The sequence below is a fragment of the Schistocerca serialis genome, unplaced genomic scaffold (genome assembly GCF_023864345.2).
Source record: "Schistocerca serialis cubense isolate TAMUIC-IGC-003099 unplaced genomic scaffold, iqSchSeri2.2 HiC_scaffold_1402, whole genome shotgun sequence".
NCBI classification, from domain to species: domain Eukaryota; kingdom Metazoa; phylum Arthropoda; class Insecta; order Orthoptera; family Acrididae; genus Schistocerca; species Schistocerca serialis.
The window spans coordinates 2,848,788-2,873,614 of NW_026047628.1; the positions used below are offsets into that span (position 1 = coordinate 2,848,788).

General features: G+C 42.3%; 1 protein-coding gene across 1 annotated transcript in view; it reads right to left on the bottom strand.

The window, feature by feature from the left end:
* The window catches only part of LOC126442761 (uncharacterized), a 111,038-nt gene that overhangs the window by 53,547 nt on the left and 32,664 nt on the right, over positions 1 to 24,827 (bottom strand). The window contains exon 4 of the mRNA XM_050090794.1: positions 6,739 to 6,911. Within this exon, the coding sequence (XP_049946751.1) occupies positions 6,739 to 6,911 (173 nt within the window). The remainder of the gene's footprint in view (positions 1 to 6,738; positions 6,912 to 24,827) is intronic.

Consider the following 24,827-nt stretch of genomic DNA (forward strand, 5'->3'; position numbering starts at 1 on the left):
GTTGACAATAAATCTATTTTTTGTGCCACATCTTTTACAAGCCGGACACTCACTCACTGTGAACGAGCATACACAATCACAGAGCTTGAGGCCTTAGCAATTATATGGGCATTTAGAAAGTTCCACTATTACCCAGCTGGTGCTTATACAACAGTGTACTGTGACCATCAGGCAATAAGTTTTCTAAACAACTGTAAACTCCTTCATCCAATATTAGCAAGATGGATACTAATACTTCAAGAGTACCAGTTTGAAGTGATATATGTCAACAGAAAAGAGAATATTATAGCTGATGCTCTTTCCAGACTACCAGAAAGATTAACTGAATCTGAAGAAATAGAAGATCAAACAACAGAATTCAAAATCTTATTAATGAAGGATGTTGAAAACAGAAGCGGTTACATTAAGATATGCAAAGATATGACCCATTTACAACTAGAAGATCCTCGATGGACACAAATAATTCAGAAGATACAGGCAAATGACTCACCTAAACTGAAAGAGATGTATCAGTTACATGACAATGTCTTATTCCACAGAAGACATTCCCAATAGAACCAATGGTGTGTCTGCATTCCACACGATTATGAAAGGAAATTAATATGGCGTACACACATAGTCTGGGGACATTGTGGGGTAAGTAAATGTACAGAGAAGTTAGGTAGATACTTTCACATTCCTAACTTGAGAAAGGTTGTACAAACTACCATAAGGAGCTGTCAGATTTGCCAAAAGGCAAAGTATTTGAATCATGGAGCAAGAGGACTGTTGCATCCGATTGTGGTTGAGGAACCTTTGAAGGTTGATGTAATGGGACCCCTACCACGAGTCAGAGGGAATGTTAAGTACATTGTCGGATTTTACGATTTATCCACCAAGTGTGTAAAATTGTACCCAATCAAGACTTGTACTGCAAAGGCAATTATTAAGAAAATCATCACTTATTACATCCCAGGTGTTGGAAAACCCAGCGTTTTATTATCTGATAATGCATCAAATTTTACCTGATACAGATGGAAAAGATTCTTGAAGGAAAGCTGGATTAAACAACTATTAATTCCTAGATTTCATCCAGAAGCCAATCCAATTGTGAGGGTATTCTGAGAAGTTAACAGATTTATAAGGACTTATTGCCAACATAAACAAACTTTGTGGGTGGATTATTTAAAACAATTTGAAGAAGTTTACAATAATTTACCACACACTTCAACCAACTATACACCCTCAGAATTGATGTTTAATAGAAAAGAAAATAATGAGTGGATAAATTGTCTGCTGGCCTGTGTGTCCAAGCGGTTCTAGGCGCTTCAGTCTGGAACCGCGCGACCGCTATGGTCGCAGGTTCGAATCCTGTCTCAGGCATGGATGTGTGTAATGTCTTTAGGTTAGTTAGGTTTAAGTAGTTCTAAGGTCTAGAGGACTGATGACCTCAGATGTTAAGTCCCATAGTGCTCAGAGCCAGTTTTGATAAATTGTCTACCTAAATTATCAATCAATGAAGAATCTAGGGAGGCAAAGATTCGTCAGGCACTATCAGTGACTAAAAGAAAAGCTCAACAGAGAAAAATTTGTTATAACGAAAGTTTAAAAATTGCAAAGACATGTACCTGCATAAAAATTTAAAACCACATTTCTCAGAAGACTGATACAGTCAATTATCTAGGATAACTGTGAAAAGTTTGATTTTAATTGGTATATTGTACTAGTGGTATTGTGTTATTTGATCTTGTATGTTAGTGTTAAGTGTTTTTAAGGTGATGTTTCTATAATTTAGTAGTTATGAATATGAGCGCTTTGCCATTGAACTTCATACACAGCACATAAAGGAGACTAAGTTAGGCATGTGTCTATCTATCCTTAACCTAAATGGAAACGAGATGGATACTTATTTGACTCTCTTGGGGAGGAGTTAATCCTTTTGTGACTTGACGTATTAGGAAGTCTTTTGCCCTTGAGATGAGTCGGTAGACATGGATATGGGGACGTACACAATGTAGTATCAAAGGTATTCATGTTATTTAAGATTTAATTTAATTATATGACAGAGTAATAGACCATCCGAAAATTGTGAATGTGGGACCATCTGTTATCTACAGATATTCGGACACAGTGTTTGATAAGGATTGTTGTGTTGTTTGTATTCCAGTGCAATGACTTAAATGGACACATTATTATGTGTTAAAAGTTTGTACAGTGGATGACTTCAGTGTTTCAGTGGAGAACTGTATTTATGTCCAAAGTTTGAACAGAGTATTGGTGGTAGAATGTGCTGCCACACAGTCTGATGTGATTTGACATGAACGCTCATACAGTGCCATGAGATATGATTCAAACTCCATTCACACAAACTCGAGTGAACAGTCGTGTTGCAATAATCATCGCATTTCCTAAAGTGATAAGCTATAATTTCTTACGAAATCTATAATAGTGACATTTGACAATTTTTGGTTTAATTTTGACTAACTTTATTGAGTTTTGGTTTCACTCAACTGTGCGAACTGAATATTAACACTTACAGTGTTGTCTGGGGAATTAATGACAATAAACTCTGAATCCGAATCTCCCAAGATCACAGATTCGTCATTTGAGAATGAATTTGATATGTAAGTTCATCCATCTCTTACAGGTGTATGGAGTACTATTGCCAAACTCTAATACTTAATTTCGAATGTTTCATGTCCTGTCCGTGAGCTGAGTCCCAAACCAATCCCATGCAAGAGTAGAGTTCATGTATGTCAACCCTGAACCAGAACTTCGATCCCGATCCTGGTCTCATCTTCCCATCGTCTGCAACGTCGCCATCCACGACCAGCATCGTTCGTTGACGTTTGAAGCGAATAATTTTATGTACTGGAGCAGAAGATTGTAAAACATCTAAAGTTTTCCTCTATTCAGCATAATTAAAGATCAATGTGTCATGATGCAAACAAATATAGAAAACCACTGCAATTCTCGATACTGAAGGCCTCGATGCGGTTTTTTGCTTGGTTTTCCCGTTATCCATGCTCGAATGAGGAGGTAAGATATAAATCTAAGATTGTCTTTTTGTTTTCCAGTGTTGAGAACTGTAGTGGAGACACAATCATACACACACACACACACCATACAATACCATCATTCACAAAACAAATATTTTTAAAGTGTTATCAGTCTGTTGATATTATACATGTGTGTTAAATAATGAACAACTGTGGGAAGGAGTTCATAATCGATCTTCAGTACTCTTATGTACTCCTAGTGAGGCATGTGTAGTGTAATAAATATGTAATGTACTGAATCGACTGTGAGAAAGCTAAGTGGCAAAGACGTTATCTGAGAGACTCTATGACAATTATATCGTTGACTCGGAATATTACTCTCTCTGTGGTTTACTCGTAACTAAGGGTAACTAGAGTTTTCTGTTCGCCTCTTTTGATGTTATGTGGAGAATTGTACAAGAGACACAATAAACCGTTATTATTTCACGAGAACAAAGGTGAGTGTCACAACCTTTATTAGTATTTTTGGAAGTATTGAAATAGCAGAATTGTTTCAGATTGAATGCGACGTGTACGGGAAGAGACGTGGACAACAGCACTCGAACCTGCAATCTCATGTATTAATAGTTGCTAAAAATATCCAGCCGTCTCTCCCAAGACTCTTCATACGTGCAACAAACAGTAATTGTTTTAACAGCACTATCACAGAAAATTTTATAACATTGTTACGACCTTTTACTGGGAGCATAATAAATCGACAGCAGACAAACAAAAAATAGACAAACACATAAAAGAATCTACCACAATGTGTATTCTGACATAAAAACATAATGTATAGAATTTATTAAGCTCCATACATTCATTTATGTCAGCAATGACAAAGGCGCTACAGTTGTAAAATTTTTCAACTGTAGTAGGGTTGAACATTGATGATGAATGTCAACATGTGTTCATTTTTGTGTCCATTATTATTGTTATTGTTATTATTATTAACAGTAGTATGACTATTATCACATGTGCTGCTTATGTACTATGCATGTTGTAATGTTGACTCGCTATGTATGTCAGATTATTTACAAGAGAGTGTACGAAGGCCTCTTTGTCAGGTGAAATAAATACATAGGGAAGTATGTGCGAAATCCGCTATTGTTTGTTATCCACGTTAACTGGTTTTAAAGACACGGGGTCTACCTCATCTTTCGACTTACAGTGTTTATTCTGTTAGCGTTGGCGTCGTGTAGCCATACTCTCCGTAGCATATATGTGTCAGCGGGCCACCAGCGGTATCAAATGGTCTCAAAGGTATAGGAATTCCGGAAGAAAACGGCAACACCTTTCTGCATTATCGCTCTTGTCAGAACGACAATGGGCGAGAATGTTGAAAAGTCAGGTGTCGCAGATTTGTATGGAAGTTTTGTGTATGTGCATTCTGGACCGAATCACATCACCCAGTGATTTTTGGTTCCGGGCTTGTGCCCTACCTTCATAGTGTCCACAGGGCCGCGTGGACGTGATCCTGGCCTGATGGCCACTCAGGTGTCCTGTCGTATCTCGACGTGCCCTCTGAACCAATCGATCTATCAGTCTCAGTCTCACAGGAAATGTCTGGGAACAGCGAGTGGAATGAGGCTGTCTCCCTACGATTTGGCTGCTCTACGGTTTCTCATGAGTGACCTCAGCTGAAAACGCCATATCTGGAGACACTTGTGGCGAACTCAGTCCGTCACCAAGGCTGGAGGCGGTGTGCTATACTGTTGTGTTAGCACTATTTCTCGTTATCTGACATTAACTGATATCTGTCCTTAACGCTGTAATAGGCATCTTCCAAGCAAAGATCACCAAGTTGAGCCAGTGATGTAAGTAGAAAAAGGTACATTTACCGTAGCAACCAATCCACCCGGCGCCCCCCGCCCCCCTTCCCACAAATTAAACAAAAATTTGACCACAATTCTGATGGTATGGTACGTAGTTACGTCCTGCTGAATGTACAGTTTCTAAAGAAACCCACGCCATTTGTCTGTCAGCATAATGCCCGAGCACAAGTACCGTACAGTGGAGTGACAATCAGAGCCCTGACACTGAGAGGATGTTGAAAGCGAGGGAGGAGGTGGGCGAAACCGGTCATTACTCCCCTATGCATTTCAAAATCTCGCTCTAGAGGTAGAACACATGTTCTTTAACACGAAAAAGATGTAAGTAATATGAGTATGTAATATGTCAATGTGCCACAAATATACGTTCGACTTTCCAGAATGAAATTTTCAATCTGCAACTGAGAGTGCGCTAATATGTAACTCCCTGACAGATTACAACTTTGTGCCGGACCGAGACTCGAAATCAGGACCTTTGCCTTTCGCGGGCAAGTGCTCTACAGTCTCAGCTACCCAAGCATGGTTCAGGACCTGTCTTTATAGTTCTTTTTTCTGCCAGTATCTCGTCTCCCAATCGCAAACTTCACAGAAGCTGTCCTGAGAAAGTTGCAAGACTAGCATTCCTGGAAGACATGGATAAATGGAGACATGCCTCACCGTTTTAGTCTGCCGAGAAGTTTCATATCGGCGCACATTCCGCTGAAGAGTGAAAATTTCATTCTGGAACCATCCCCCAGGCTGTGAGTAACCCGTGTCTCCGCAATATCCTTTCTTCCAGGAGTGCTACTTCTGCAAGGTTTGCAGGAGAGCTTCTGTGAAGTTTGGGAGGTAGGAGATGAGGTACTGGCAGAAGTGAAGCTGTGACGACGGGTCGTGGGTCGTGCTTGGATAGCTCAGCCGGTAGAGCACTTGCCAGCGAAAAGCAGAGGTCTCGAGATCCAGTCTCGGTCCGGCACGCAGTTTTAATCTGCCAGGATGTTTCACGTTCAGCATTAATTAGCAGTATTCCTGTACTGATATCCTGCAGAACTTTTGTTGTTACAGACAGGGGGAAAGTAGTATTCGATCATATTACATCTTCAAGGTTCATAGTTAATCACTTCCTGATTTTACATCCCTGTCGTCGTACCGATGGATTGTTTGACGAAAGTGACTGTGGTGCAACGGTAGCCTCCTTATCCTCATCGCCATCCTCTCGTAAAGAAGGATCTAACCTCATTTCACTATTTTTCTCTACGTTTAGCAGGTCTTGTCTATGATTTTTGCAAGTAAAGCGAGAGGTAAAAGTAAGAGCACAACGAAACATTCACGCGCTTTCGTTTGCTTCGTATAGTCGTTAGTCGAATAGCCACATGTAACGATGCTTACAGGTAACAAGTTTCAAGAGCTGTGATGTTTAAGCGCTGCGGTCTGATCATCACTGTACGCCGCTCCTAGAGGTGACGCACTATCACCCGTCGGCTCCCAGCCATCATGAACACGAGCCTCTCACCATCTCTACCGCACAATACTTTGGCGCTCCGGTGTTGGCCTGCTTCAGTGCGCGACAAACAAATTATCAGAATCATGGTCCAAAGCTCCGCGATGGACCGATTACTGAGGCTGATATCTTGCGAGTCTGCTTTGTTCACCTTATATAAGAGATAAAATTCATGATCTCCGTTGACAGATGCAGTCAGTTCTCTACAGTTTCTTTTCTCTAGTGTGGTTATTACTTAGCTTTAAGGTTGTTTCCTCCTGTGTCATTTCATTAGGACACAGTTTTCAGCCCCAGGACAACTCCTATCCTGATTTGTTAGTCAACTTAGACGAGATTTTGTTCACAGAACACCTTCATAAGCACATTACGCTTTGTTTAACAATAACGTAGTTCCAAATAAGATACTCACCAGTTTCGTTCGAGTACCTCAGCTTAAAATTAAGCCGATTGTAGATCTCACATCGTCCCCTGGCGAGTATGGCTCTTGTGATTCGTCCGACAGCGTGCAGTGACTGGGAGAGGACACGGTGCCTCAGGTGATCCGCCTGCAGCGCTGTCACGTTCCACTCCACGTCGTTCAACCTTTCAAAATAAAATGGAGTCATTGTACTTTGTAGAATAGGAGAGCGAATGCTAAACTGAACCTCCTTCATGGTTATACGCTTCCCGTTGATAGAGGCGGCCATGTCATCAGAGACGAATGAATGTATTAGACTGAGTCAGTCTGCCTGACACATTTTGATCAACTGAGTGGTCTCTATTGAAGAACAAGAACGTTCGTGCACGCGTTCAGCCGTAGCTGTATCAGGACAAGCACGTGCTGTTGTTCCTATGGGCCAATATTATCGTATGGCTTTACAGAATGCACGTCAATGAAGTGAAATGGAAAGAAGACAAGGATTTGTCGTCAGATGAGTACAGCAGCAGAAAATTGTATAACGGGAGTAGGATTCGTTATGAATAGGAACGTAGGGCAGAGAGTGTGTTAGTGTGAACAGTTCCGAGATAGGATTGTTCTTATCAGAATCGACAGCAAGCCTACACCGACAACGATAGTTCAGGTATATATGCCGACGTCGAAAGCTGATAATGAAGAGACAGAGAAAGCACATAAACATATTGAAAGCGTAATACAGTAGATAGATACAAGTCTAATATTCACAGGGGAGTGGCATGCAGTTGTAGGGGAAGGAGTAGAAGAAAAGGTTACAGGAGAATACGAACTTGGGATAAGGAATGAGAGAGGTGGAGACTAATCGAGTTCTGTAATAAATTTCAGCTAGTAATACCGAATACTCTGTTCAAGAATCGCAAGAGGAGGAGGTATACTAGGAAAAGGCCGGGTGATACGGGGAGATTGCAGTTATATTACATCATGGTCAGACAGCGATTGTAAGGTGCACAGCATTGTACGGTAGTGAAACATGGACTGTGGGTAAACCAGAAAAGAAGAAAAAAATGTTCAAATGTGTGTGAAATCTTATGGGATTTAACTGCTAAGGTCATCAGTCCACACGCTTACACACTACTTAACCTAAATTATCCTAAGGACAAACACACACACCCATGCCCGAGAGAGGACTCGAACCTCCGCCGGGGCAAGCCGCACAGTCCATGACTGCAGCACCTCAGACCACTCGGCTAATCCCGCGCGGCCGTATAGCGTTCCCAGTGAAATAATACGAAAAGACTTCAAAAACAGTATTTATAAAGAAGAGACATTTAAAAATTGAATAATATATATTTTTATCATGTACCCATAAAATAATAATTTCTCTGTGTAAGCTTCGAGTGGAAAGAAATATAACAAAATGATATAAAGAGACGACAAGATACGCTCTTTTGTTAATTCTTTTAGTCGTCTTCACTTCTTCTCTTGTGTTGGTAGCATGTAGACGGACATCTTGCGAGAGCTGGCAAATGTAAGCATATTTGTACTAATTAAGCAGATAATATATTGATTTAATATTATTGTTCACTTTTAATTTGTAAGAGGTGATCCACATTTCATGTGGCCGATGCAGCCAACGACGCCATTACGTGGCGATATTAAATTACAAAATTTAGCGGAAGCGAAAAACTCGCCCGCTATTAACATAATATACATTTTTCGCCACAGCCGCCCGACGTTGCAGAAAATACGTAGCTTTAAGGCTCTTATTTTCAGTACAACAGCCGAGAGCCAGAGCCAGGACTCCGACTACAATGCAGTGGTTAACGGAGGTGAGAAGAAGAAATACTCTCGCGCGTGTGTGGCCCGCAATTGTAATTAATAACTAAAGATTTTTTGCTTTAAAATGAGCTGACTAGCCGAGGACATTAATATGAAAAGTTTATTCGATTGTTCAACTTATATGTTCATGCTTTAAGATTCAGTGAGTCTAACGTTCATTAACGTAAAAAATAATTTACACTGAAGATTAATATTGTTAAAAAGGAGAACTTCAGAAAGCACTGAATTGTAAATCAAAATAAAATGAAATATCATTCTTATTAAGGCCCACCACGTAAGTCGGCAACAATCAACATAATAATAATATATTAAACTACGACGGCCGACGGACGCGAGATTCGGAAAAGAAGAGAATCGTAGCATTTGAGATGTGGTGCCACAGACGATTGTTGAAAATTACGTGGACTGACAAGGTAAGGAATAAGGAAGTTCTGCACTGAATCGGAGAGGAAATGAGTGTGTGAAAAACACTGACAAGGAGAAGTGACAGAATGATAGGACATCTGTTAAGACATCGGTGAATGACTTCCACTGTACTAGAGGTAGCTGTAGAAGGCAAAACCAGTAGAAGACGACTGAGATTGGAATACATCCAGCAAATAATAGAGGTCGTAGGTTGCAAGTGCTGCTCTGGGATTAGGAGGTTGACAGACAAGAGGAATTCTTGGCGGGTCGCCTCAAACCAGTCAGAAGACTGATGACTCAAGAAAAAAGTGCCAGTCGGAACGCTGACTTCGAAGTCATGACGAGAGACTTGAGTGTTTCTCATCCCGTCGACGAAGATTTTGTCAGAGATGGAAGACGGATTTGGAATGGGAAAGGCTGGATAAGGAGGTGGACTGTGTCTTCTCACGGGAAGGGTAGTAGGAGTAATCCATCGAACTACAGACCTATGTCATTGACGTCGGTTTGCAGTAGGGTTTTGGAGCATATACTGTATTCGAACATTATGAATCACCTCGAAGGGAACGATCTATTGATACGTAATCAGCAAAGTTTCAGAAAGCATCGTTCTTGTGCAACGCGGCTAGCTCTTTATTCGCACGAAGTAATGGCCGCTATCGACAGGGGATCTCAAGTTGATTCCGTATTTCTAGATTTCCGGAAAGCTTTTGACACCGTTCCTCACAAGCGACTTCTAATCAAGCTGCGGGCCTACGGGCTATCGTCTCAGTTGTGCGACTGGATTCGTGATTTCCTGTCATGAAGGTCGCAGTTCGTAGTAATAGACGAGAAATCATCGAGTAAAACTGAAGTCATATCAGGTGTTCCCCAGGGAAGCGTCCTGGGACCTCTGCTGTTCCTGATCTATATAAATGACCTGGGTGACAATCTCAGCAGTTCTCTTAGGTTGTTCGCAGATGATGCTGTAATTTACCGTCTAGTAAGGTCATCCGAAGACCAGTACGAGTTGCAAAGCGATTTAGGAAAGATTGCTGTATGGTGTGGCAGGTGGCAGTTGACGCTAAATAACGAAAAGTGTGAGGTGATCCAAAATAAATCAGTTGGAATTCGATTACTCGATAAATGGTACAATTCTCAAGGCTGTCAATTCAACTTAGTACCAGGGTGTTAAAATTACGAACAACTTCATTCGGAAAGACCACACAGAAAATATTGTGGGGAAGGCGAGCGAAAGGTTGCGTTTCATTGGCAGGACACTTGGAAGATGCAACAAGTCCACTAAAGAGACAGCTTACACTACACTCGTTCGTCCTCTGTTAGAATATTGCTGCGCGGTGTGGGATCCTTACCGGCTGTGATTGACGGAGGAAATTGAAAGGGTGCCAAAAAGGGCAGCTCGTTTTGTATTATCACGTAATAGTGGAGAGAGTGTGGCAGATATGATACGTGAGTTGGGATGGAAGTCATTAAAGCAAAGACGTTTTTCGTCGCGGCGAGATCTATTTACGAGATTTCAGTCACCAATTTTCTCTTCCGAATGCGAAAATATGTTGTTGAGCCCAACCTACATAGGTAGGAATGATCATCAAAATAACATAAGAGAAATTAGAGCTCGAACAGAAAGGTTTAGGTGTTCGTTTTTCCCGCGCGCTGTTCGGGAGTGGAATGGTAGAGAGATAGTATGATTGTTTTTCGATGAACCCTCTGCCAAGCACTTAAATGTGAATTGCAGAGTAATCATGCAGATGTAGATGTAGATGTAGTCTTCCACGAAAAGAAATCTACTCAAAGCACGGGAAATCCGGAAGTGGATGCCCGGGCGTGGATCCGACTCGCCGCGCCGCCTTTGCCCAGTGGGTGCACGACCCGCCCCTCTCTGTGGGAAGTGGGGAGTCTGTGGGACTCCGTCTGCAGGGACGCACCACGGCAGACTTCTGCTTCAGGAATTCCCTGCACACGTGTTGTACGTTGCGAATTATATTCCGTACAGAGAATGTTCAATTTTGTACTTAACATGTGCTTCAACTCTGTACAGTGTAACGTCATTTACCGGAATCAGATTTGTACTGATACTGATTTTCGTAATAGTGAGGTATTACTTCCGAAATTAATTAGTAAAAAAACTAGTATGTTATTGAGCGTTGACATCACAGTTGCGTCTACAGCGCATTCCACGTAAATAGATTAAGTGCAACACTCCATTCTTCATTTATTCACTTTGAGCTATAGATTTGGGAACAGTACAAAGTAGCAGCAGAGCAACAAATTGTATTGGTCCTACAACGCAGGCGCTCACGACCGGTGTCCTCGTCCTTCGTAGACAACTGCCTGAGAGCGCCGAGTCACCAGTGTATGTATTATGGAGCTCCTAAAGGGGAACAGATGACGCTGCTTGCGTATTCAGTCCTAACACCAACAACTCGTCTGATTTCTGTCCTGCTTCTGTTCCAATTATGTTGTTTCCGTGCTTCAGAAATTTTATGGCCTCTCCGTAAATCGTAGCACGCTCATATTGGATCTTCATAAAACCATTGTATCAGAGAGACAAATTTGGAGCTCTCACAACATATGTAGTTGAAGTCCTTCTTATTCTCCATTAAAATTGTTTTCGTGCTTTACACTTTTTACCTCCTCCGCGTAAATTGTAGCACAGTAATATTGGATCTTCATAAAACCATTGTATTGGACAGACGAACTTGGGGCTTCTCTGTTCCCAGTATATGTTCTGCTGCTGCTGATTTATCTGCGTTTTGCACGTGACAATTACTCTCCCGTTCCTTAAAGCAAGGACTTAATTCATCTCTTTGTAGTACCTACGTATGCTTGGCCGCGTGTGAGAGACGATTTATACACTCGTTCTACAGCAAGTGTTGGGTGTACGTCCTTTACAGTGTTCGAACATTCACGTTCCTCTGTTACTGGTATAAACACGGCGTCGATCCCATGTATTCTTAGTACTCTGATGATATGAACTGCGACTGCTTTTACGAATGGGAGTAAGTATTTGGTTCTTTTTCATGAGAGACTCCATATCTTTAAGGACTTATTGCCCTATCTATCTCTTTCTCAGAATAGCCATTTCTTCTGAAAGTAGTGCTTAAATGATCGGATTCTTCCTCCAGCTACTGTGATCACAGATTATTTTAATCCAGTCCATCGGGTTTATTTTTATTCGCTGCCCTTCTCAGTTTGTGATGGTGGTAGAAACTTTTGTGAAGGTATCTGTATGTGTGAGTGAGCATTCTGCAGACCTTGTGTGCTCAACATCTGTAGATTTTCTAAGTACCTGTACACTGAGAAATGTTCATCGTCTTTCTCTTTTTCCATACTGGACTTAATGTTGTATTAACATCACTCATTGGAAATTCTGAGAATTCTTTTTCTCTGCGAGGCTATGTAATGAAGTATGAGTATCATCAATGTACCAAAACCAACGCTAGTGAATTTCCTTGGTAGGCTGACGAGATGTTTCCTCCAGTTTTACATATTAAAACTCGCTATAACTCCGCCGTGTGTTTTTCCCATAGTCACACTATCATTTTTTCATACAGTTTATTGTCTTATTGAAACTAAGTCGATGTGAGACAATATTTAAAGAGATCGTCCCTGAGCTTTGGAAAAACATATTCTAAGACAGAAAAAGACGAACTCAGCACAAAAGAATAATCCAAATGGAACGGAAATCGGTATATGTGATGTACCTGAACAGGCAAGCATACGATTACAATTTAAGAAGAATTGGATTACTCATTCAAGAGAAATAGCTTCACTAACTGAGAAAGTCAGTAACGCTTTGGTCCACCTCCGGCCCTCATGGAACCAATTATTCGGCTTGGCACTGATCCTCTTGAGGGATATCGTACCAGATCCTATCCAAATGGCACGTGAGGTCTTAAAAATCCCGAGATCATTGGAGGACCCTGCCCAGAATGCTCTAAAGTTGTCAATTAGGGAGAGATCCGGCGACCATTCTGGTGAAGGTAAGGTGTGGGGAGTACGAATACAAGCAGTAGAGACTCTCGCCGGGGCGGGCGGGAATCATTTTGTTGAAATGTAATCTGAGTATGGTTTACCAAGAAAGACAGGAAAACTGGACGTGGAATATCCTTGGACGTATCGCTCTGCTGTACAAGTGCCACGGATGACTACTGAAAGGGTCCAACTAAGAAAATAAATGTCACACCAGACCATCATTCTTGGATGTCGTACCTTATGGCGGACGACAGTCGCTCTGGCATCCCACCACTGTCCAGAGGGTCTCCAGACCCGTCTTTGCTGGTCATCGGAGCTCTGCTACAAGTTAGACTTATCACTGAAGACAATTCTATTCCAGTCAATGAGATTCCTGGCTGAGGTTGTGTCTGGAGATGCCTTGGATAGCGCTGGGATACCAACCTGACGGTCGCCCGCCATTCAGCGTTACAACCTGCAACAATGGTCTGCGATGTCATTTGTTTCCATAGCACGACCTCTTTGATCGTCATCTGTGGCACCCTTATAGCACAGCGGTACGTCAGTGGTGCTCTACGCCCCGTTTTGTTGCTCTTCATCGTAAGCCATCCTTGGGTAACGTTTTAGGAAGACAACGCCCGCCTGCACATGGCGAATGTTTCTCCTGCTTTCTTTGGGCTTGCCACACCACCCCTTGACCAGCAAGGTCGCCATTACTTTTCTCAGTTGGGAATGACTGGAGGAATATTGACAGGGACCTCCACCCATGTCGGAATTTTGACGATAGAACGCTCCAACTGGTCAGAATTTGGCATGATACCCCTCAGAAAGACATCCAACAACTGTCTCAATCGATGCGAAGCATAAAGGCCACAGGTGGACCAATGAATTATTGACTTGAAACTTCCTGGTAGATTAAAACTGTGTGCTGGACACTTGCCTGCGAAAGGCAAAGGTCCCGAGTTCGAGTCTCGGTCCAGCACACAGTTTTAATCTGCCAGGAAGTCTCATATCAGCGCACACTCCGCTGCAGAACGAGAATCACATTCTGGGATTATTGACTTGCTTAATCTGTGAAGCTCTCTCTCTCGAATAACCCACCACATTTTTATGAAACTGTGATCATTTGTTTGCCTATGCACGTACATCTTCTGATTTCTGTTCCATTTGGATAGGTCCTTCATCGTGTGTCGCTTTTTTCCTTTTCCTTTTTTTCCTGACAGCGTAAGTTTCATCTGTGAGATCGTCACATTAAGAGTAAACATAGAAAGTGGTGATGCAACATCTGAACTATCTAATATCTCTTGGACTCAACCTAAAGGATTTTAATTTTCGATGAAATGAACGATACCTTTTATACGTCTGTTTTTCCTACAAATAGCTGTAGAAGGCCGGCCCACTGTTTGGCAGCCACATTTGTCAGACAGTCCATAGCGCTAAAACTTGGTCTCAATGGAGTGACGAGTTTGTTAATTTTTGGTATACCGCACAATCTTGACAAGATCACTTCTGAAATGGTAAGACATTTCTAGATAGTGGGAGAAATCAAAGGGGTTTTTACTGATTGATGTAATACCCTAAGTATTGATGTTGGGAGATTTCTTTTAATGTCTCTGTACCTTCCTGGTTGTAATACACCCTCAGTTTTACTGCAGTAGTTTTAGTACCTCATCGTCACTGTAGCATTGCCCTTATTTGCTAGAAACTCTAGAATGTATCAGGATTTTAATTTCGGAGAGGTTTGTTTCGACATCCCTTAAGTTGTGTAAAGTTGTCTCAGTGTTTATGGCCTCTGGAGGTGTCTCCAGCATTAGCAGACGAAGCCTTAGGCACATAAATATGACTTGAACCACAGCCTAAGACTCATTATGCAAAATTCATCAGTAAATTATATGTTATCAACTATCAAATGGCTCTGAGCACTATTGGACTTAACTTCTAAGGTCATCAGCCCCCTAGAACTACTTAAACCTAACTAAGCTATGGACATCACACACATCCATGCCCGAGGCAGGATTCGAACCTGCGACCGTAGTGGTCGTGCGGTTCCAGACTGCAGCGCCTAGAACTGCTCGGCCACCTCAGCCGGCATCAGTTATCAGTACAAGTATCGGTGTTGGTGTTTATAGGAACCCTGAAAGAAAGGAGTATAGAAACGGGAGAAACATTTAAAGCCTCTGCACAGTCACATGCATTCGACTCTTTAAAGGTTCATCAGTGGGCAGAGGTGCACATTGGACACATACTGGATGAAGGATGTAATACTTTCACATATGTCTGTTTTATGTTTTCCAGGAAAATGATGTTCACTAGGTACAAGGGCCCACCTGGCTAGCCGTGCGGTCTAACACGCTGCTTCCCGAGCGGGAAGGAGCGCCTGGTCCCCAGCACGAATCCGACAGTCGGATTAGTGTCGAGGTCCGGTGTGCCGAACGGCCTGTGTTGGGTTTTTAAGGCGATTTTCCATCTGCCTCGGCGAATGCGAGCTGGTTCCCCTTATTCCGCCTCAGTTACACTATGTCGGCGATTGCTGTGCAGACAGTCTCCACGTATGCATACACCGTAATTACTCTGCCACCTACACTCGTGTGGTATGAGACGTTCCCGCAGAGGGGGGGTGTGGGGGTCCGCCGGGGTCCAAAACGCACAACACAATAACCCTGGGTTCGCTGTGGGACGGCGGTCGGGTTAGTGGATTGCTGTAGCCTGTTGTGGGGTTGCGTACCACTGAGGGCAGCGGCCGGGACGAAGCGTCTCCGTCGTATCTAGGTACCTGGTTCAATGCACATACACATGCACACACCAGGTACAAGAACACTTTTTGGAAGAGACAAACAACCAATGTGTAGCGCATCAGAATTACATATATTAAATGAAGAAATATTATCAAACAATAGAGAAGTATCAAGAGCCATCAGCTATAGATAATTGCATGGAACACTGTAATACCTTGAGAAACGTCACTAAACCAGCTGGCAGCATCAGCTATGCTACCAGGATGTGCAGATTTCATATCAATGTCAAAATCAGCTGGTACATAACGAGGACAGTGCCAGGCGAGCAACGGAAAGCTTCGGCTGTCAGTTAACCGTTGCGGTAGTGTGAAGACGCTACTGACTTGTAATGGGATATGCAAAACTTTAAATTATAAACTCTGGTATGTCGAAGAAAAACTCAAACTCCTGCGCCACAGCTTCTCCAGCTGCTTGTAATATAATTTTTGAAGGGAAAAAATGCGAAAAATGCTGCCAGTACGGGTTTCTGCATTGTGTACGCCTAGGTGTTTCTGTGAACTGACTGATTCCAAATATGACTCACTGATGTGGTAGTTGCAGGATACCTATTATGTGCTTTTTCTGGAGTTTACAATTGTACATTTACACAGTTAAAGAAAGCTGCCAGTCTTTACAGCAGTTTAAACATCGAGTGGGCGACTCTGAGTGTAAGGAGAGCCAACCACAAATAACATTGTCTTGTACAATTCTCTGCATAATAAATGAAAAAAATTCCATCATTGTTACATAAATGTGAACCGTACCTATTCCTTCACTATTGCTTCAGCTAACTCGGGGGTAAATGTGTTGTCAAGCGTCCAAGTGGGCAGCAGTAATATAAAACAATCTGCCCCCTTAGTATAGAAGGTACGCGACGCACTCGGACACGTAAATAATATTACTTTCATTTCTCTATCTTTTACGCACAACAAAGTACACCATGTGATCGAAAGCATGCCCCAAAAACACACGTTTTTCATATTAGGTGCATTGTGCTGCCAGCTACTACCATATCAGCGACCTCATTAGTCTTAAGACATCGTGAGAAATCAGAATGGGGCGCTCCGTGGAACTCACGAACTTCGGATGTGGTCAGGTGATTGGGTGTCACTTGTGTCATACATCTGTACTCGAGATTTGCGCACTCCTAAACATCCCTAGGTCCACTGTTTCCGCTGTGATAGTGAAGTGGAAACGTCAAGGGACACGTATAGCACAAAAGCGTACATACCGACTTCCTCTGTTCACTGACAGAGACCGTCGACATTTGAAGAGGGTCGTAATGCGTAATAGGTAGAAAACTTGGAATTCATGGTCGAGCGGCTGCTCATAAGCCACACATCACGCTGGTAAATGCCAAACGATGCCTCGCAGGGTGTAAGGAGCGTAAACGTTGGACGGTTGAATGGTGGGAAAACATTGTGTGGAGTAGCGAATCACGGTACACAATGTGGCGATCCGATGGCAGGTTGTGGGTATGGTGAACGTCATCTGCCAGGCTGTGTAGTCCCAACATTAATATTCGGAGGAGGTGGTGTTATGGTGTGGCGGTGTTTCTCATGGAGGGGGCTTGCACCCCTTGTTGTTTTGCGTGCCACTATCACGGCACAGGCCTACACTGATATTTTAAGCACCTTGTTGCTTTCCACTGTTGAAGAGCAATTCGGGGATGGCGATTGCATCTTTCAACACAATCGAGTGCCTGTTCATAATTCACGACCTGTGGCAGAGTGGTTACACGACAATAACATCCCTGTAATGGACTAGCCTGCACAGAGTCCTGACCTGAATCCTGTAGAACACCTTTGGGATGTTTTGGAACACCGGCTGCGTGCCAGGCCTCACCTAGCGACATGGATACCTCTCCTCAGTGCAGTACTCCACGAAGAATGGGCTGCCATTCACCAAGAAACCTTCGAGCACCAGACTCAACGTATGCCAACGAAAGTGGAAGGTGTTATCAAGGCTAAGGGTGGGCCAACACCCTATTGAATTGCAGCATTACCGATGGAGGGAGCCACGAACTTGTAAGTCACTTTCAGCCAGGTGTCCGGATACTTTTGATCACATGGTGTATGAAACTCAGCAAGCGGGTTCTTGTCACTCTGTGCAGACCAGATGAAAGCTAACCGACGAGTTTGAGTGAACTCAACGAGGATCTAGGGTTCAACACCGTACCCGGTAACCAAAATGACGAAGATTCTGAGGAAGAACAGGAACTCACCGCGCGAACTGACAGCGATTCGCATTCTGAAGGAGAACACCGTTCAGATGACACCCATTAACAGTCACTCTCCGCAGATGACGCTTTTATTGGGAGGGAGGAACATGAAAACGGAATAAAATATGTGCCAGTACAGCCACAGAAACAAAACAGAAAGAATATTGTAAAAATATTTCCTGGTTCTAAAGGTCCTAGCGAAAATGACAGTACTTAGCCTGGAAATAATTGACGAGATAGTAAGATGCACAAAAGTTTGTATTCAGTGGAAGAAAGAACGTGTACAATGTTCCAGAGAAGAAGACGCTAAACAAACTACAAGATGTGGAATAATGGCATATCTCTGGTTGTTTTACATCTTTGGGATTAAGAGAACAAACTGTACTAATGTCACGGAACTGTGGAGAGCAGGCGGCACTGGTATGGGGATCACGAGTGTTTTGATGAGCTACAGAAGAGTCGTGTCCTTCTACGCTGTATCCTCTTTGACGACAAGAGCTCAAGGTAAAAAAGGAGAGCGGCTGATGAACTTGTTGCAATAAGGCTAGGATTACAATGTAACAAAAGATCAACTGGGAGGTGCGACTTCGATAGCATGGGTGACAAGTAGATGGCCGATGGTTGTATTCGATGCTCTGACGGATATAGCGGGAATAAAACTGAAATCATTTTTCATGAAAATGAAGTAAGTCCCAAAAAGAAGAGGAACATTTTCTTTGAAGGCCTAGAATTTTCCCCTACGAATCCTCAGCTAGTGGAAACAGCTTTCTTCCTTCCGATATAGCACTCGTCAATAAACAGAAAGAAGCACGGGTGGAGAGAATTTGAGGAGCCTGCCAAAGAAAACAGAACAGTGTGTGACACGTGTACGAGCAAAGAACATCTCTGCCACCCTAAGGTGTGGCTCAATCCATAGCTTTTATTGTGAAGGACATGGGAGAACAACGCTTACACTTGAGAAGCTTCAAGCAGTTCTCGAAAGCGCGCAAGCCAGTTCACTATGCAGAACCAAAGAAATTTGTGATATCTGATACTGCCCAACTATAGAGTTAAAACCTTATCTAGATTTGACTAGTTATAAGTGGTGCTTTTGCTTTGACGTTGCACTTTATTACAGACAACTACATCGTCTGCATGGAATCTGTCGTCACTACTGTGTCTGCTAGATCATTAATGTCTGACACGTACAACAGAAGCCCAGCAGCTCCGCTGGGACGCGCCTTCCAGTGACCCTCGGCGTGCTGTCCACACAGTGGTCGAGCCGTCGCTTCTCGGGCCTGCACCGCCACGGTCTTGGACGGCGGCCCCCGCGAGCTCACATGATGAGTGTGGAGAGGGTTCCCAACACGACGTACTGACACTTTCAGCCAATCTCAACCACCCTCATCCCTGTTCATGTAGCAGGTGTAGTGCAACTGAGTAGCCCAGATACAAAAGCCGCTAAATGCATTTTTGCAAGCCTCTTCGTCTCCAAATAACTACTGCGACCTACATCCTTCTGAATCTGCTTAATGTAATCATCTCTTGTTCTCTGTCTAAGATTTTTACCTTCCACGCCTCTGTCCAGTATTAAATTGGTGATCCTTTGGTGCCTCAGAATGTGTCCTACCAACCGATCCCTTCTTCTAGTCAAGTTCTGTCACAAATTCCTCTTCTCCCCAATTCTATTCAGAACATCATTAGTTACGCTATCAACCCATCTGATCTCCAGCATCCTTTGGTAGCACGACATTTCAAAATAATCTACTCTCTTCTTGTCTAAATTGTTCATCGTCCATCTTTCACGTCCATACATGGCTACATTCCATACTAATACTTTCAGAAAAACTTCCTGGCATTTAAATCTACACACTTCAAAAGACTTTTTTCGTCAACTCGGTTCGGAAAGTTCCCGAACCTGTACAGAAAATTGGAATAGAGATCAACATAAACATCAATTCCGCCCTTTTTTTTACTCACGAAAAGCACGCATTGCATGTTGTACCACCATACAGAGAGACCTTCAGAGGTAGTGGTCCAGATTGCTGTAACACCGCTACCTCTACTACCCAGTAGCACATCCTCTTGCATTTATGCATCCCTGCATTCGTCAAGGCATATCATCCATAAGTTCATCAAGGCACTGTTGGTCCACATTGTCCCACACCTCAACGGCGATTCGGTGTAGATCCCTCAGAGTGGTTGGTGGGTAACGTCGTCCATCAAGAGACCCTTTCAATCTATCCCAGTCCTGTTCGATAGGGTTCATGTCTGAAGAACATGTTGGCCACTCTGGTCAAGCGATGTTGTTATCCTGAAGGAAGTCGTTCAGAAGATCTGCATGATGCGGGCGCGTATTGTCGTCCATGAAGACGAATGCCTCGCCAGTATGCTACCGATATGGTTGCACTATCGGTCGGTGGATGGTATTCACATATGGTACAGTCATTACGGCGCCTTCCATGACCACCAGCGGCGTACGTCAGCCACAAATAATGCCACCCCAAAACAGCAGGGAACCTTCACATTGCTGGACTCGCTGGACAGTGTGTCTAAGGCGTTAAACCTGACTGGATTGCCTCCAAACACGTCTCCGACGATTGTCTGGTTGAAAGCACATGCGACACTCATCGGTGAAGAGAACGCGATGTCAATCCTGAGCGGTCCATTCGGCATGTTGTTGGGCCCATCTGTACCGCGCTGCATGGTTTCGTTGTTGCAAAGATGGACCTTGCCATTGACGTCGGGAGTAAAGTTGCGCATCATGCAGCCTATTGTGCACAGTTTGAGTCGTAACACGACGTCCTGTGGCTGCACGAAAAGCATTACTCAGCTGTCAGGGTTCCTTCGAGCCGTAATCCGTAGGTAGCGGTCATCCACTGCAGTAGTAGCCCTTGGGCGGCCTGAGCGAGTCATGTCATCGACAGTTCCTGTCTCTCTGTATCTCCTCCATGTCCGAACAACATCGCTTTGGTTCACTCCGAGACGCCTGGGCACTTCCCTTGCTGAGAGCCCTTCCTGGCACAAAGCAACAATGCGGACAGTCTTGGCAGGGTTGAACTACAGACAACACGATCCGTGTACCACCTTCCTGGTGGAATGACTGGAAATGATCGGCTGTCGGACCCCTCCGTCTAATAGGAGCTGCTCACGCTGAACGGTCAAAGGGAATTTGACTGTGATATAATATCCGCAGTCAACGTGGTGTTCTGACAACCGAGGTGATGCAAAACTGTTTTTGATACGTGTATAAAACTTCTTCAGGAAACACTTTCCTTGCAATCGGCAGTCTACACTTTATACCCTCTCTACTTTGATCATCCTTAGTTATTTTGCTGCCCAAAACTCATCTCGTCTCGTTTTCTAATCTAATTCCCTCACCATCATTTAATTCGACTACATTCCATTGTCCTCGTTTTGCTTTTGTTGATATTCATCTTATAGCCTCCTTTCAAGACACTCTCCATTCCGGTTTGAGCACATTACCGTATACATTTTTTCAGCTTTTTCAAGATGGAATAGGCTTCAGGGTGCAAAACACCGCTATAAACCGTTGAAATTGACTGTAGAAAATCTTGTTCGGTTGCAAAAGCCGCTAACTGCCCGTTGTCTTCGATCGCAAGGCCCGCTAAATGTCCAACGTTTTCAAAACCCGCCAAATTCAATAGGCATGGCGATGGCCATGCCTTGTCTGGATGTAAAGCACGCCAGCTGACATCAGACTCACCAATCTAGACATTGAAAGCTACCTTTCAGTCTGTTACATTAAGAAGGGATACTTTTCTTTATTCAGAGTATGGTTGGCTGCACTGTAGCGAATGACTACGCAACAATTAAGCTCTTGTTACCGATGCGTTGTCGATATACACGCCGATAATCACAGTTCAGCTGATCACTAGGATGTTTGTTGATGTGTTTTGCGTGAGCGTTTTGAAAAAGTAAGTGATTTTGTGGATGGCTTAAATGCACAAGGTGGTACAAACGAAGTGGAAGTAATTGAAATAGAGGGATCCTCCCAGAAAGGAAAGAGGCGTCCTGATCAGTGGAAAAGAAATGTTTCCAAAACAGAGCGCTAAGAACATGAAAAGTATTGCCAAAGCCATGTTATGCAATGAAAATTATGTTGACACTATTTGTTATGGCATCCGTGGAAGGATTAGTGAAAGTTACTTGTAACCAGCAATTCCAGATTCAAAAAGCAAAAAACTCGTGTTCACGAAAAGAAAAAACAAGATGATTTGTCTCGTTCATGGTGGGCTCTTTTACAACACTGAAGCTGTAGAAGGGAAGACCACACTGAAGAGGGGAAAAAATTTCAGCAGAGGAAACGGCCCAAAACCAATCACATCTGGTGCAGGACTTTCGAAAGCCAAACTGGCAGACGTGAAAAAGCTATTGGAGCTCCACTTCTGTGAAGACTGTGTGACCTTCGACAACTCAAATTCTACGCCGAATTGTTAGACGAGTTCGAAGCACTTCTACAGTCGCTCCTGCCACTGCCAACGATCAATAAAAGCCGGAAGCAATTTTAAGTTGATGGGCAGTGTTGAAGTCCATGTCACTTAAAACCAACTTTCAGCTAACTTCATTTTCCAGACTCTTTTGTCGCTGTTTTAACAAAGATGCAACTTGCAGCCACTTTTATTATTTTCTAAAAGTGTGTTGATGTTTCACTAAGATGCAATTTGGAGATTATTAATTTTCTAAAATATTTTCTGATCTCAGAAAGCAATGGTGTATTTTTTAAAAGAATCTAATGTTGAACATTCATATTTGTTCTCTTTTTGACATTAAGTAAGTCAGTTCCACCTGGTAAAATAATGTCACCTTCTTATCTTTATAAGCCAATTTTGTAGAATGTTTAGACTTCTCTTTAAAATAAAACATATTCTGTTTATATTCGCAATACTTAAATTCGACATTTCTGTCAGTCCTAACATAACACCAAATAGCGCGTCGTACAACCGAATGTTTGTTTTGTAATTGTATCGATACGTTTCCAAAACCCACTAACTTCATAAATCGGTTGTAATAACTGCGAAGTCAATATTTCACTTAAAATTTTAACGTATAAAACATAATCGCAAATTTCAGCCATTAATACCTGGTAATTAAATTTTTTTACTCAATTTTAGAAAAGAAATGAAATCTTTAACTTTAGTCGTTTCGATGGGACGAGTTTTTATCGATCACTATGCAGTTAGGGGCTTTTGCATTTGAGCTACCCAGTTTATTCGCCCAAGGATCACTTTACAAAGCAGCTGAACATTTGGTTCCTTTACAGGTTGATAACAGAAAACGTGACTCGTACATACGGACATGTGGATAATTATTAGTTTGGTAAGGATGGGGCAGGAAGTCGGACGTGACTTTATAAGAGGAAACGAGTGGGTATTTGCTTGAAGTAGTTTAGGGAAATCACAGAATAAGAAATTCAGAATATCCGGATGGGACTTAGCCACCATCATCCTGCATACAAAACTAGAAACAGAGCAACGTCGTCCTATTTTCTTCTAATGAACAATAATTATTTGTGTATGTATTCTTACAATGAAGTTACTTTGTAACATAAAAATCTAGTGTTACACACTCTACATACTGTACATGCACACCATCAACAGACATCAGGGTCACGATGATGATGTGTAGTCTCACTTTTTCGATTAACTCAACTGAGAAATTGAGCTTGTACCACTCTGTAATGAGTGAGATGTTGAGCTTAGAAAGATGTTCGCATTTCCAGTAAAAAATAGTGCGAATGTGACTTGGAAAAGACAGAGTGATTTTATCATTATTTTCTTGTCTTACTTTGTTCACCAAACCTCTACTCTCTGTTATCTGAGAAATACTACCGTCTAAGAAAAATAGCTAGTTGTTAACTGCCCCTGTGAACAATTGACTTTACTTGTCTCTTTAATCCCCTTAGAGAATTTCTTGTATTATTTTATTCCTTGGTAGTTATGTTCTTGGACAGAACAGTAAAATTTTTATGCGTAAACAACTGAACGTGTCAAGACAGTTTTAATAGGGTCAAATGACATTTGTTATAGTAGCCTGATGTAAACGAAATTACAAATGCAGGTATTGGTTTGACAGTGAAGGAAAACATTTGAAATTAATCACTAATAAGAATATTATTTGTCACTCTGATGGAAAGCTTAATTAATAAAATATAAATATGTTGAGTTGCTGACCCTGATACCAACAAAATGTTGGAATTGCACAAACACTATAGTTATAGATTCAAATTGTGAACTGAATGATGTAGTACATATTATTCTGGAGGGAAGTAACTCTCACTTTATAGCTACTGGGCTGACACTTGATTGGAATAACACTCTGCACACCCTCTTTCTTATGAACAAATCAGTCTTTGCTGACATAAAAATCTTACAGTAGTTTTGCGATCAATGCATCACAACACATTGAGTTTTTGTGACCGAAAGTAGATTCAAAGTAACATTTCGAGAGTCTAAATAAAGCTGCACTTACGATGAAAAGACCGCCCATAGTGCCAGTACTTCCTGGAACACTGTTTATCATCACGTTATGTGAGATAATATTTGAAAAGAACTCATATAAATGAAGCCCAAATGCGAGCTACCCATATCATTTGTGGAGTAATTCACACATATCATGTACACATTCATTTAATGAGTGTGACATTTTCGCCCTAACACCGACAGTACATCTAATTACTTATAAGATTTTTGGATGCCAATGTGCACTTGTTTGAAAGCAACAGCAGCAGGCATCCAGAGTAGACAAGGCAAAAGAAGGAACTGATGTCTGGTAGTGTCGAACCTAAACTCTACAAACGTAAGCTGAAAGATTGCTGCTGGCAATGTATCATTTCTTGCAGAAGTACTTCAGCTCTACTTGCATTGAAAGAGTATAGGTAAGTTAAACGTACGGAATATTCGACAATAAATTTG